Source organism: Myxocyprinus asiaticus, chromosome 11 (genome assembly GCF_019703515.2).
Source record: "Myxocyprinus asiaticus isolate MX2 ecotype Aquarium Trade chromosome 11, UBuf_Myxa_2, whole genome shotgun sequence".
Taxonomy (NCBI): Eukaryota; Metazoa; Chordata; class Actinopteri; order Cypriniformes; family Catostomidae; genus Myxocyprinus; species Myxocyprinus asiaticus.
In genome coordinates, this window is record NC_059354.1 from 34,686,274 (window position 1) to 34,701,650 (window position 15,377).

At 37.9% G+C, this 15,377-nt stretch overlaps 3 protein-coding genes across 23 annotated transcripts in view; 2 read left to right on the plus strand and 1 right to left on the minus strand.

The window, feature by feature from the left end:
- Positions 1-15,377, minus strand: part of LOC127447681 (peripheral plasma membrane protein CASK-like) — a 244,914-nt gene that overhangs the window by 57,921 nt on the left and 171,616 nt on the right. The window lies entirely within an intron of this gene.
- LOC127447686 (cysteinyl leukotriene receptor 2-like) lies at positions 7,413-9,971 on the plus strand. Its single transcript, XM_051709689.1, has 2 exons — positions 7,413-7,544; positions 8,611-9,971. The coding sequence occupies exons 1-2, from the start codon at positions 7,480-7,482 to the stop codon at positions 9,638-9,640; spliced, it is 1,095 nt and encodes a 364-aa protein (XP_051565649.1). The 5' UTR covers positions 7,413-7,479; the 3' UTR covers positions 9,641-9,971.
- On the plus strand, positions 7,452-15,372 carry LOC127447685 (probable G-protein coupled receptor 82). Of its 3 annotated transcripts, none has more exons than XM_051709686.1 (3): positions 7,452-7,557; positions 10,626-10,712; positions 11,911-15,372. In XM_051709686.1, the coding sequence occupies exon 3, from the start codon at positions 11,945-11,947 to the stop codon at positions 13,049-13,051; it is 1,107 nt and encodes a 368-aa protein (XP_051565646.1). In that variant the 5' UTR covers positions 7,452-7,557; positions 10,626-10,712; positions 11,911-11,944; the 3' UTR covers positions 13,052-15,372. The 3 variants fall into 3 exon arrangements, with proteins under 3 accessions (XP_051565646.1, XP_051565645.1, XP_051565648.1); XM_051709685.1 differs by having other exon boundaries at positions 11,939-15,372; XM_051709688.1 differs by lacking the exons at positions 7,452-7,557; positions 10,626-10,712 and adding an exon at positions 10,750-11,171.

Sequence of the window (15,377 nt, forward strand, 5' to 3'; positions counted from 1 at the left end):
AACTCCACGAGCTCTCATGCTTTGGATTTTTTGGTGAATGGGGCATTCTGTATGATCCGACCCCTAAAAACCACCTTAAGTGCCTCCCAAGCCATGCCCACAGAGGATACTGAGGACCAGTTGGTCTTCATATAAACATTGATTTCAGCCTTTGATTTGACATTTGTTGGAATTCAGGATTTTGCAAAAGGGATACATTAAAGTGCCAACTATATGATTTCTTTTTCTCATGTGGCAAAATCTCTAAATTCACCAGGGCGTGATCTGAGACTAAGATGTTTCCAATTGAGCAATCAACAAAGATGAAATGAGGGACTTGGATATATAAAAAAATTATATTCTAGAATAAATCTTATGGACTGATGTAAAAGAACATATAGTCCCTACCAGATGGGTTCAAAAGTCTCCAAATGTCTGTAAGACCAAGATTTTTACACATCCTGTGAAGCGTCAATGTTGCTCTTACACTTGCACACTTTTGCTTCACTATGATCAAGGACTGAGTCCATCAATAGATTAAAGTCTCCTCCCAATATTATATCGTGAGGGGTGCCAGCGGCTTGCAGCATCCCTTCAAGATCTATAAAAAAAGCCCTGATCATCAGCATTAGGTGTGTAAATATTAGCCAAAATCAACCTTTGCCGCTGAATTTCTGCTAAAACAATAATGACTTCCTAATTTATCTTTAGTCTGTTTGAGACATTTGAATTTTAGATGCTTGCTTATCAGTGTAATAACTCCCCTGCTCTTACTTGAGCCAGCACTAAAGAAAAAATGTCCACTCCATATCTTCCCAAATTTTTCAGCTTCCTGCGGGGAAAGATGCGTTTCTTGAAGAAACACTATATCATATTTCTTAGGCTTAAGAAAAGAAATAACCTTTTTATGGGGTGCCGAAACCCATTCACATTCCACGTGGAGAGAGACAATCCACTCATATTAACATTTGACATTTTGACAAATTAGAAACAATTCATTGTCAAAAATAAAATTATAAAGACCACATTCCAACATTAGTGCAACAACCCCGCCCGAACCAACCAAACAGAAAAAATAAAATGTGCGCAATTACCCCGCTGCACGATAGTGCCAACCGCCGTCCATCCCTCTAAACTGAAACAGTCCATGTACACCTACAAAAGCCCCCGCGACAAATCTGCCATCAGATTGCACAAGTCCGTTGTTTCTATACAAATTTTGTGAGACAGAATTACACAGCAGAAGATAATCTATAAAACAAACTCCAGCCAATAGGCGGAATAAACACACAGAATGTATAGATTCATCCACATAACTGTCCCAAAGGTGTGCTCCTCCACAAAACAAGCTCCAGCCGCTACCGGAACCAGCACAAAAAAATAAAAAGGCGTTCAGTTTCCTCAGGCAGTCAAACGAATGTTCAGTGAGCCGGCCCATTTGACTGCTACATGATTGCAACAAATGACCCAATCACTCCAATGTCCTGCAAGAAATACTCCACAAAACAAACTCCAACCAGTAGAAGGCATAAGCACAAAGAACGTGCAGATTCATCCACAACACTGTCCTGAAGGAGTACTATTCCACAAAAACAAACTCCAACCGCTTGGTGGAACCAGCACAAAAAGAAACAAAAAAGGCACCCAGTTTCCTCGGACGGTCAATGAATGTTCAGCGAGTCAGGCCCACTCGGCTGCAATGTGATTACCACAAAATAACTTCCTCACTCCATTGACTTTATGATGGACAATGCTTGCTGGGGACATGTAAATATTTTGCAGCCATCCTTAGCATCTGTTTTCAATTTGGCCAGGAACATCATTGCAAAAGTGACCTTCTGTTGATGTAAGAGTTTCTTGCGTTCCTTGAATCGATCACGTTTCTCGTTGAATTCGCAAAGTCTGGGAACAAGAAAATGTTGTGGTTCTTCCAAGAAAGCCTTCCTTTACTCCTCACCTCCTGTAACATGAGATCTTTATCGGATGATCTCATAAATTTGGCCAGAATTGATCGGGGCCTGTCTCCCTCAGCGGATCGACGACCCGGAACTCTGTGAGCTCGCTCGATTTCCAGCTTATGGCCTGTTATGTCGAGCAGATTCAAACAGCCCATCCAGGAATTCCACCATATTCTGACCCTCTGATCCCTCAGGAATTCCAACAATTCGTACGTTATTTTGCCGGTTATGATTCTCCATATCTTCCAACTTTTCCCAGACACGCAACAAATCCGCCTTGGTCGCTAGCGGATTAGCAGCTAATTCCCTCTGACTACAGATAATCGATCCGTTTCTCAACATCTGCCACTCTTGTAACCATCTCAGTGAATTTAGCCTCCAAGTCAGCAATGGCCTTCGGCAGCATTGCCGACACATTCATCAATTGTCACCGAATTTCCTTCACCTCACCGGCCAAATCAACTCCCGGGCTTGTGGCCTGCTGCTTGGGGGCTTCAGCTTGAGCACGTATGTGTCTTTTAATGTCTCCAGAGCCCGAGGATTTTGAATTCTTTGACATTGTCTTCGTAGAACAGTTAAGAATCAGGATGTATAGAATCTCACCGGTTTGACACAAAGTATTAAAACTAGCAAAGTGCGCAAAGCTCGCCATTCACATGTCCGAACCTCGCATGGCACCACGCAACTTTCGGGATGTCCTCTCTTAACGCTGAATTAGACGCTATTTAATTCAGGGAAAAGCAACAATCTGAGCAAAAGATACAGAAACAGAAGCATTCTACTGCAAACGCTGTAGAGACAAACATAAGCCCAGACAGTGCCCAGCCTTTGGTAAAAAATGGCCCAAATCATTATGCAAAATTGGATACTTGGGCAAAGGCTAACTTAATTAGCATCAAGGATGTGAAAATGTGAAAAGAGAGACCTTTAATTCAAAGACATTAGTCTCACTCAAAGCCTACAATGGACAACCAATTGAGACACATGGAGTGTGCTGGCTGAAGGTTCAAGTAAAAGGAAAGACTCTGATGTTTGAGTCTCTCTTAGGAGACAGGGCTTGTGAAGTATTTAAACTGGTCAAGAGAGTCTATCAAATTAATGAGAACCTGACATTGTGAATCAATTTTCAAATATTTTTACTGGTCAAGGAAATTTACCATTCAGCTATAAAATACAGTTGAAAGTAGATGCTAAGCCAGTTGTGCATGCTCCCCGGAGAGTACCAGCACCCCTGAGAGCCCGTTTAAAAAAAGAACTGGATCGAATGACACAGTTAGGAGTCAGACAATGGATAGAACAACCTACAGATTGGGTGAACTCCATTACTTGTGTTAAAAAACCCAATAGTGAATTAAGAGTGTGCTTCGACCCCAAAGACCATAATCAGAGCATCAAAAGAGAGCACTATCAGATTCCCACTCGTGAGGAGATCACTAGTGAATTGTCAGGTGCCAAGTTTTTTGGTAAATTAGATGCTTCTCATGGTTTCTGGCAGATCCGATTAGATTCTGTGTACCAAATACTGTTCATTCAATACACCTTTTGGAAGATATTGTTTTCTTAGGCTTCCATGTAGAATTAAGTCAGCCCCAGATATTTTTCATCGCGCCATGGAAACCATTACTGAAGGCTTAGAGGGAGTTTGTTTATATATTGATGATCGTGTTGTGTGGGGATCCTCACTTCAGCAACACAATCAGAGACTGATGAAACTACAACAAAGAATTCGAGTGAATGGACTGAAGCTGAATAAGGAAAAGTGTCAGTTTGGGGCAACAGAGATTACCTTTTTAGGTGATAAGCTTTCTGCTGGAGGAGTAGTACCAGATCATTCTAAAGTACAGGCCCTCCTTGATAGGCCTCCACCTACTGACAAGAAGGGGGTGTTACGTGCCCTGGGCATGGTAAATTTCCTTGGCAAGTTTGTCCCTAATCTTTCAGCTAAAACAGTACATTTATGAAGGTTGATACAAAATAAAATTGTTATTCCAGGATCAATGCACCAGGACATGCTTCACTGAATACACGAGGGCACTTGTGCATTGAAAAATGGTAAAGAAGAGCAAGGCAAGCCATTTATTGGCCTGGGATTAATCTCGATATTGAGGCATTAATCAGTAAGTGAGACACTTGTCTCAGACACCATTACAAGCAACCCAAAGAACCAATGTTGATATCTGATGTATCTGTGGAGCCATGGCAAAAGGTTGGAACCAGTCTTTTTCATGTGAACGGTAAGGACTTTTTGCTAATAATCGTTTACTACTAAAATTATCCTGAAATTGCATAAGTTCGTCATACCTGATGTGATTCATCACATGAAAAGCATGTTTGCAAGGCACGGAATACCACAGATTGTGCAAAGTGATAATGGCCCACAGTGTAGTAGACGAGAATTTAAACTTTTTGCAGAACATTACAGTTTTAAACACACTACTGCGAGTCCTCTTTACCTGAAGGCTAATGGGAAGGCAGAGAAGGATGTTCAAATTTTAAAAAGACTCATGAAAAAGGTAGCTGAGAGTAACTCGGATCTGTATCTGGCATTAAGTTAACATTCTTCTCTGGGTTGTGGATTATCTCCTGCTGAACTCATTATTAATCGAAAGCTGTATGCTGCTGCCAAAAGCATCTAAAAGAAAAAACAAAAGCCAGGCATGGAAACACATACAGCTTTTGAAATGGAAGCAAAAAGTGTACCATGATAAGACAGCTCAGAGCCTGAAACCTCTTGCAGAACGAGATGTGGTGAGAATTGAAGAGCTGGCTTCATGGAAGAAAAAAAGCTACAGTTTTAAGAGGTAAATCCCAGGTCATATATTGTTCAGACTGAAGATGGACATATTCTAATGAGAAATCGACAGAGTGTGCTTAAGACTCAGGAGACTTTCACAGAATCATTAGATTCTGAATTGCACCCTTATGAAGTACCAACGCCTGAAATGCAATTTCCTGAAACACAGCCATTTGAACAGCAGTCCTCTGAACCTCATGAAATGCCGCCATCTGAACCTTCTCTACCTAAACCAGTCACTGAAGTTACGCATGCCCCTTTTAGAATGGATTGTAGATAGCGGGACAATAAAAAAAAACAAACAAACTGTAAAATCTGTCATGGTTGAATGTGGGGAGAACTGAGTGGACTATTAGATGCAAATAATATTGGAAAGTGTTTTCTACTTGTGATAATATTGAATTCTTGTCTACTCATTGGTATTTTATGGAATTATGTATGTGTGGTGATGTGTGTTAAAAGATCTTTGTAATATACCTTATTTCTTAACATGTAAAGGAAAGGGGATGTAATGAGTATTGATGTCATCTAGTCCAGTAGAGGGCGGTAAGAGTTTGTATAAAGCTAGGTGCATTCCCAATCAGTGTTGCCAACTTAGCGACTTTTCAGACCTCTTTAGCGACTTTTATTCCAAAAAGTGCCTAGCGACTTTTTGGACAACCCATAGGTACCTTCCGTAGAAGAAAGTCGCCAGTACTGCCCCGCAAGCGCGTGGTCTTGCTTTCCTGCCCAGACTCAGAGGCACACCTCTCTCTGCGTCTACTCTGTTCGGTGAGACTGACAGAGAGAGAAAGATGGGTGAGCAGGCGAGAAGGCGGAGCAGTACAATCAGTTGACCAAATGGCAGCTGACATAGACGTGAATGAGCTGCGCATGTACAAACAGCGTTGTCAAGGACCAATCATGAATCTGTATTGTTTGCTCCCTTTTGTTTTAAATTTAAAGAGTTTAATTTTACCGTTTATTTATATTCTTTTCATGCACTTAATCACAAGAGATTTTTAGACAGTTGTCCATTCCGGTTTCTGAACTCTCTCTGAATTCAGACACTTAGACAATAAAATAATGAATTTTTGTAAATATGCACATAGTGGTTTGTTTTGGCTGAGTGCTGTGTGAGAGAAAAGATAATAATGTTTCTGTCGCTTCTAACTTTGAGTGATTGATAGATATAGGGAATTAATAGGGTATTACAGTATGTACGGTAAGCATAGAGAAGCAAACACGTAAAGGGCGGACACTATGCAAAATGCAAATGAGACGTGATGACGTCACGAGTATGCTAATTAGCGTATGACGTCATCTAGTGACTTTTTCGAGCAGGCTTTAGCTACTTTCCATTGAAACTAGTTGGCAACACTGTTCCCAATGGAAGGGACGATGTAATTTACATGTGCTGAGTGTGTGACATGGAATAAATAACAGAGCACAATGATTTGAATTACTTTTATTTAATACAACCAAACAATACAAGCCTACATTCCGTGTTTCATTTGTTTCTTTTTGCGTTCAGAACAACATGTGATGTAATAAGGAAAACACCACTATTAACTATTAACCCAGCATACAGGTACACCCTCCTTAAACCATGGTCACACTCAAAATTACATTAAACGATTAAAAGAGAAAACCTTTTAAAAAATCTTTAAGTCTATTTCCAGGTTTAATTTATATTTTGAATAAAGTTTTAGGATTTTGCAGGTGCGATTCACTGAAAAGGGCTAAATAGTTGACTGGCTTATGATGTGTGAATGGCTTGCACGTGCAGCGCGAGTCTCATCACACTTTAATAGTGTTTAGTCTCCCATTCAGCCGATGAAAACACGCTGCATGATCATGAGGAAGGATTACATCAAGATGTAGATTGGAATGCAGGTGCGAAAAACGTCATATAAATAAAACAGCCTGCTCCTCTCTCGCTGTTGCTTGCGTGCTACTGATTACAATGACATAATATAATATAACATTCCACACAATTCCGTGATCAGTAATCAAATAAGCATATTTGTGACATTAACTGTTAACTTATTTTGTACAAAAGGAAGGTTTTCTTTAAAGCACTAAAGTTGCTCTGTGAAAATTCACATGCAGGACATGATTATATCGTAATCATCAGATTTTGCACAAAATTTTCACTCAAACTGTTATGCTGATAATATAATTTGGAATGAAAAATAAACGATTAAAATAGAAAAATGCAAAATAGAAACATTTTCACAAGTGGACTCATACTTCGGAAAATCACAATCATTTGCATGTTTTTTTTTTTTTTTCAGCACAGCCATTGACCAGGAAAATAAAAAATTATACTCCATGTCAAAAAGGTTGCCGACCCATGATCTATATATATTTGACCATGCTACAAGAAATTCAAAGTGGGTTAATAGGAAAAAAATAAAAATCTAAGCTCAAGGCTTAGGGCAATAATATACTGATAATGATAATTTTTAAACAATGTAGCATTATATAGTAATAGAGTTATAAATGTACCAATATTAATTATATTATAGCAATATTTTATTATACCATTAATCATAGATCATAGGAAGAATAAAAGCAAGGCATTGGTGCAAACTATGAATCTATCTGTTTTCAGGATGTGGACAGAAGTCATCATACCAAGTTACTACATAATGCACAGTCAGAGCACATCCTGCCCCCAAACAGCTTGCACTGTGTGAAATTCTACAAGTAAAATATTACGAACATAACTACAGCATCAGACAACAACGTGTGAGAATAAGCATCATGTCCGTGCAAGGTGATATCATAATGCATGCCATAAGTGCCAATGATTCAGGCATCAACGCAAGGTACAAGTACAAGGTACATCATCTTAAACTGTCTTTTTTTTTTGGAGAGGTTCAATTCAACGATTGACATCAAAATTCTATTTTTAGATGGCTCTTTGGTTGACACTTAGCATACTAGTTATTTGTGGGTTAACAGGTTAGTTGGTGTCTAGCCCGAAACAATGTTTATCTATTGCATGAAGCGATAACAGTGAAGAACACAGCAGGTCAGCAGTTTAAGTATTTTTTATCTGGTCATGGGACAAAATGCTTAATTAATGATTAAATGTAGTACTGTATTAACATGGTGCAATACTGAAAATGATCAAATTGTATTATCTCACTAATTTAAATAGGCCAAACATGACTGAAAATGTAAAGACATTTCAAATACAACTTTACTGTTGTTCAACCAACTGTATACACCTCATCTACAGGTCCTGGTACTACAGTTACAACAATTAACTTAAATTGTGCAGGTAGACAACCAATGTTCCCACTAACATTTCTTATTATTACTGGAAAAAATTAACATTCATATGGACTGTAGTTAAAACATTAAGCATGCATTTAGCTCGGATTCAGGAAAATCTCTAGGTTTTACCACACACTTGAGTCTGCCATCTGCGCGGATATTTTTTCCCATCTGCGCGGGAACAACATCAGAAGTGCTGAGCTTAGAGGGAGCATTATAGACAACATGACATTTGCAACACATGCCAGTTATATATATATATATATATATATATATATATATAGCATGTCTTTGAATTACATGCTAAATATATATATATATCTTTAGCATGTAATTCAAAGACATTGATATATTTTTAAGAGTAATCACAGTGTGAAATTTCAAGTGTTGTATGGGGTTGATAGACAGTCCCAAAACAATATATACATACTGTATTGAGAAGTGTTAAATGTCATATGAAATAGATAGGAAGACTGCCATGTTCGGTAAAAATAAACCTTTAAAAACTAAGAAAAATTGGTTCAGGACCGCTTGCCAATTGCTTAGAGATAAGAGGCCAAAAGAGTCTGTGGTTAGTTTATCGTTTTGATTTCCTTCTCTTTATTTCTGTAGAACTTGCATAATACACCACGAAGAAAGCCATGCAACCATCTTGCCCTGGTTCTATCTCTCTTTGGCCGTCCTAGGCCTCCCGACCAACGGAATTGTCTTGCTGAGTCTTTGGAGATCAGAGAGGACACCCACTGTCATCTTAACTTTAAACATAGTTGTGTCAGACCTGATGTTGTGCTGCGGTTTTTTCTTCAGAATAGCCTACTACAAAGAGAACGTCAACTGGCAATCTGGATCTCAAGTCTGTAATGCAGTAGAGCTGATTAATTTCACATGCTTCTACATTAACCTCTACTGCAACATGTGCTTCCTTTTATGGACCAGCATCAATCGTTATGCCACTGTGGTAAAACCAGGCTATGCCTTTTTGCAGGTCTTTAAACGCACGCAACCGTGCTGGATCATCTGCTTTTCAACCTGGTTGGTTATAAGCACAATTGTCGGCACTAGCATGTGGACTAAACGGAGCCTACAAATCAATGGGACTTGCTTCGACCAGGTTGTCAACAGTAACATTCTCTATAAAGATAAATTCAGCACTATCCATTGCCTTGCTGTTGCAGGATTCTTTTTTATTTTGTGCTTGATGTTGGTCAGTTATAGTCTGCTGGTCTTCCACCTGCAGAAGGTGAGGGTGGGAAGTCTATTTAGTGCTGGATTTGGACCTGTAGGAGGTCTAAAGGTTCGGAGGAAGATTCTGGCCTCTGTCATAATTTTTGTACTCTGCTTCCTACCCTACCACGTGCAAAGGATCATCTTATTAACATCAGGGAGTGGAAATTGTCAAGCACATTTCAGGATAAAAACTGGCACCATCTTTGTTGCAGCTTTCAGCTGTTGCCTACATCCTATTCTGCAGCTGGTGCACCGTTTGCGCTGCTGTCGAGCCAAGCCCAACACCAGGGCCAAAGCCAAACCTGAAATCTCCAAGAGCCAAGACACACCTAATTTAAATACTATAAATCTGACAGAAAACATTGATAGTGTGAAGAAAAATGAAAGTGAAGTAAGCAACCAACCAACACTGTGAGAATGAAAAACTAGAAGAAGTGTCCCACACTGGAATGTGCTCGAATTTATCGCTCAATAATATTTAAGTAAAAACCTTCAACCAATAAATTTGGAATCAATATTACCAACTGTGATTTTTGACATCTTCATGACTCATTATTTTAAGATATTTAACACCATAGTGGATAACTTTTTTTCCATACTTCGCTATGAGATGAAAACTCTATGCCTCTTGCTGATGTAAACATCCAACATAGCGATATAATGAAAAAAAAATTAGCATACTACTATTTAACAGCACATACCGTGTAGTAGTAGCACTCTATTCAGTACATACCGATAGTCAACCAAGCTCCAAAATAAACAGATATTGAAGGCAATTCATTTATGATATAAATAAACTGTCATTGGTTTTGTTAACAAGAGCTAATTTCATCAATATCAGTTTCATTTAGTTCCAAAAAAGAAATGTGTTCTGTCTGAACAGCACCTGAATTCACCTGAATGATAAATAATTTCAGATATGGTATATAATTCTGAATAAATTAATGAATACATGTAATTTTAGCTTGTACAAGCTAGGAAAGTTGTTTAACTGCATTGATTCTGTTTAACCACAAGAGGCTGTCAGGAGACCATTAAAATATTTAACAGGTTCTTTGGTAAGAAAGTCTAAAGACAGACTAGTTTACAACTAAAATACAATGCTAGGATGTACCAGAGGCAGAGACATATGGTCAAATTTCCAGATGTTACCAAAATATCTGGTTCAAATTTTACCATAACCATGAATCTTATTTTAACTATTCATATGATAATGATTATAAGCTACGTTTTGGGCCAGTGACTAAAAAAGCAACAGCCACCTATAAGAGTCTCAAAGACAGCTGCCTGTTTCATTGTCAGAAGTGCTATCAAGTGTATGTGTGAGAGGAACCTTGCTAAAAGAGAACAGAATCTAAACAATTGATGACACCATGAACAGACTATGTTACTTCCTTTAGACAGACACTCTAGGGAGCTGACTGAAACACAGCACTTCACAGACGCTGGTTACAGATATCTGGACACTAGTGACAGCATTTAGAGGGGTAAGTGTGTTATATTGCTTAAAAATATATAATTGGGTCTAAAACTGGTGCACAAGTAGATATTTTAGAAGCAAACCAAAAGCACTACCAACTATTTTACAGAAACATTTGTTTGATTGTTTCCTTTATTAATCAAATATTTTCAAATCAAGAAAACATTTCTGTACTAGATACAGCTTGCAGAAAGAATAGATTATGTTTAGATTATTTAGATAGTTTAATGTTTGTATGTTTAGATTAAGGTTCTCTAACATCCTTCAAAAAGCATCTAAAGACAGCTCTTCCGTGAACACTTCACCCAATCCCTTTAGTCTTCTTTTTAAAATAAATAAATAAATAAATAATTCTTTCATCCTCCTTGCTAGGGGTACTACGCTAAACAATTTTGAAACTTGTATTACAGCACTTGTGTTACTACTGCCTCCCTAGGATGATTCGCTTCTTTTGTTCTCCTCATTTGTAAGTCACTTTGGATAAAAGCATCTGCTAAATTAATAAATGTAAATGTAGTATGACTGCTGTCATTTTCACTGATGTCAGTTTGTACTAATGGTAAAACCAAACTTTATTGTAGTGTCCTTAAAGAGATAGTTCACCCAAAAATTTAATTTGAGTCAATCTTAATTTACTCATACTAATGTCATATAAAACCCGTATTACGTTCTTTGTTGAACACAAAAGAAGATATTTAGAAGAATGTCCAAGCTGCTCTGTCTGTGATGAAAAGGAACAGAGCAGCTTTGACATTCTGTGAGATAACACCTCTTTTCTTTTATTTTTGAGTTAACTATCCATTTATAAAACATTTAAAAAAAAGAAATGAACTACATATTAAATGGATTAACTACTAACAAAAGCCTCATCGGCCAAAATCAAAGGACAGTGCATCTACTTGTATTTTTCTCAGTTAATTCGGGATGACTTCAAGGACTTTAATACTAAAACTTATAGTTCATACAAAATCATTTTGTTTAACCATTGACCCACAACACTTACTTAGTTTACTAATTTTAACTACTAATAGTTCTAAACATAAATAACTAATATTAGTATTATATTCATTCATTTTCTTTTATAGCATAATTTCATGTACAGCTGCTTTGAAACAACACCTGATGTGAAAAGCGCTATACAATTAAATTTGACTTGATGACTTGATTTATGGAATGACAAGAAATTAATTGTTTCCTTCACTCAGCTATTTGTAATCCCTCTCTTCTTCCAAGAATTCAATGGCAAACAGCTCACAAGTTGGGTACAACACCTCTTATCTCTGCCAAACGTCAACCACAACTTTAGTCCTGCCCATTGTGTACACCCTGATGTTCATCACTGGCCTTCCTGGCAATGTTCTCTCTCTTTGGGTGTTCTTGTGGAGGATAGCCATCAAAACATCCACCCACATCTACCTGATAAATTTAAGCATCTCAAACCTGTTGCTCTGCCTCACCATGCCATTCCTGGCTGTGTACTATGCACTTGGAACCATATGGAACAAACACGATGCTATGTGCCAAGTAGCAATAAACGGTCTAACTCCAGTGCTCCACATCAACATATGCATTGGTGTGATGATACTGAGCTGGGTGGCACTGAGTCGCTTTGCCTCACTGATTCAGCATTCCCATGCTAACCGCCCAAGCAGGTGGCTCAAAGTCCTCCCTGGAGCCTTCCTCAATAGAAAAAGACATGCAAAATTGGCATATGCATTGTGTCTGATCACCTGGGCTATTGTTGCTCTAGCCGTCATACCCTTTGTGGTGCTGTACTCGATCAGGGAGTCTGTGAGCAAAGAGGACAATGGAGATGAAGTGTGTTACAGCGTAGCAGTGGAGATTGGAGGAGCGGGATCTCACATCTTCGCTTTAGTGGCCGTTTCACTGTTCTTCATGTTCTTCCTGTTGGTTTTAATCTCCTACATGGCAGTGATCAGGCATATCTGGAGGTCCAAGAAAAGTGCAGCCATTTCCGACAGCCAGAGAGTCTACACAAGAGTGTTTCGGAATATTGTTGTCATTAAACTAGTGCTGGTGGTTTGTCTCTTGCCTCATCACATCTATAAGGCAATCTTTATTCACATGGTCAATGAGCAGTCTCTGTCTGAAGCACTCCCAGCTGATGTTTGCCATCCACTATCCATGCATGTGGAGGTAAAGAATATTCTCCTCTGTTTGGCATCTCTGCGATGTAGCACTGACCCCATCATGTATTTCCTGCTGGACAAGATGTTTCGAAAGCATTCGCTAGGTTTGTTGAGAGTACGCACTAGCGCACATGGGAGTCAGTCATCAAAATCCAATGGAGGTCAATACTCTCAGCCAACAACTGGGGGCCTTTAGACATTACTTGCTGGTATATACTATAATGACACCAGGTTGTATAGTCCATTCAAAAGAATTCTTGTAAACAATGTTCCCTGTAAGAGGTGCACTTCTTCCACACAGACACAGGAAAAATTCAGCACAGAAGGCATGTGGAGGTAAAGAATATCCTCCTCTGTTTAGCATCTCTGCGATATAGCACTGACCCCATCATGTATTTCCTGCATGATGGGGTAAAATTAACTTAAAAATTTATGTTAATTTTGAACTTAAAACTTAAAATATTTCTTTTTTTTTCATTCTTATTTTGTTAGATATTACTCAATTAAATTTGATGGAATTATTTTATGAAATTAAAATGCAGAAATCTTTATATATGTATATATATCTTCAGGGGAATTCCTAAACGAGCATATAGAGAACTTTATTTCAGATCAGAAATACAGTACCCTACTCTCAAATACATATAATTTATAGGCAAAATGCAAAACAAAGATAATACTGAATTTTTGCTAGCCTCCAGAAAACACAGATAAACATCTAAAATGATGCATCACTGAGTCCTAACAGAATCTTGCAGAAACTCATGAGAACAAACAGCTATGTTACTATGCTTATTAAAAGACTATTTGTGTGGTTCAAACTGGTGTTAAACCACATAACGAACAAGGCACATTACACTACAGAATGCAAGCATCTGAAGCCTTCATATGATGCAAGGTAAAGTGACAGCGTCACAAATTTCTCCAAACAATCTCCGAATTCAGCTTCCTAGTGACAATACTCATCTTCAATAATCTATATACAGTATACAGCATTACAAAAGTATACTTAAAGCATTACAAAATGCACTGTAAATATAGTACCCTACCTATTTATGGTTACACCTTTATACAGAGAGTATAATGCAAAGAGAGTATACTTTTTAAATATACAGCTATGAACAATCATGTAAATATTTTCATGTATTTTAATAAACACTGCTGCCATTTAATTATACAGACGGCCTTTAAGTAAAGTGTTACCAAAATTTCGATGGGCTCAATTGCAGCAATGACCTTCTCTGACAAAGCCAGGCTCAGGTCATGCTACTGCTTTACAGAAAAACATTTCACACAGCCAGTGCTGAAAGTATCACTTCCTTTACCTATACTGAGTATAAATAGTTTGAGGGTTTTCAATTAAAACCATCAACATAAAACATAATTTAAGAGTCTCTGACACACTGTGGCCAATAACCGGTGGTGTAAGATGCAGAAATATTTAAAATGATGCCAGGAGCTATCCGAAGCAACACTTGCTGTTAAAAGGCATTTCCCGTAATGTTTAAAAATAAGTGTTAAGTGACCTATTTATAATTACAGGAAATGCATTTTTGCTGACAAACTGGGAAACTTCTACAATTGCAGCTAATTTCTGTGTGCAGCTGTACCATTACTCCCTTTAATTTAACTTTACACTCATATTCCTCTGTTTTGCCAGAGATTAGAAGTGATATGAGTGCTGTGAAGAACAATTCTCACAGTCCAGCAATAACTGCACAAAACAGCTTCACTGAGCAAAGGCTCTGTTGAGAGAACCGCAAGGCTATACTTTACAGTGACTAATTTAGATTTAATTTTCAGATATAAAAAAATGTTGAAATCAAGAAACTGAAATCTGCAGCTATTTTTGTTGTCTAAAGCCATAAGACAGCTTTGTGTGAGTAACAGTCCACATTCAGCTTTCCCTTTGCCTTAGGTCTCATATCTCTTTTTACCAGTTGCATTTGTCTTATTTGCCGTGGTGTTATCATTCCAATACCATTTGGGGTCACTGACATCAAAACAAAACGAAAATAACTTCAATGTAACATAAATATGACAATTTGAATTGAAGTACTAATGAAATTTAAAAGCTCTTGTGGAGAAGTAGATTATCAGTGAATAACATCTTAAATTTTGGTCTTCTTCTCACAGCTTCTTTTTTGGAGCTTGGCAGTAAAAACTTTCCACCATCCACTTTCATTGTATAGAAAAGAGCAGCTTGGACATTCTGCCTAATATCTAACTTTGTGTTTCCCAGAGAAAAATAATTCAGGGTTGGAATGACAAAGGTGTGTAAATGTTGATAAAATGTTAATATCTGGGTGAGTTATTCTTTTAAATCCTCATTGTAATTTTTTTTAAGCTGCCATCCTCTAATGCCTACACAACTGCAACAAATTAAAAGAACTTGTCTTAAAAATCGATTTAAATCTAACTAGCACAAACAGCTCTCAAACATGTCAACATGTAAAAAAACGGTTTGATCAGCTTTGTTTGAGAATGTTGCAGTTTGAAGCACTGGCATATCACTAAGCCTA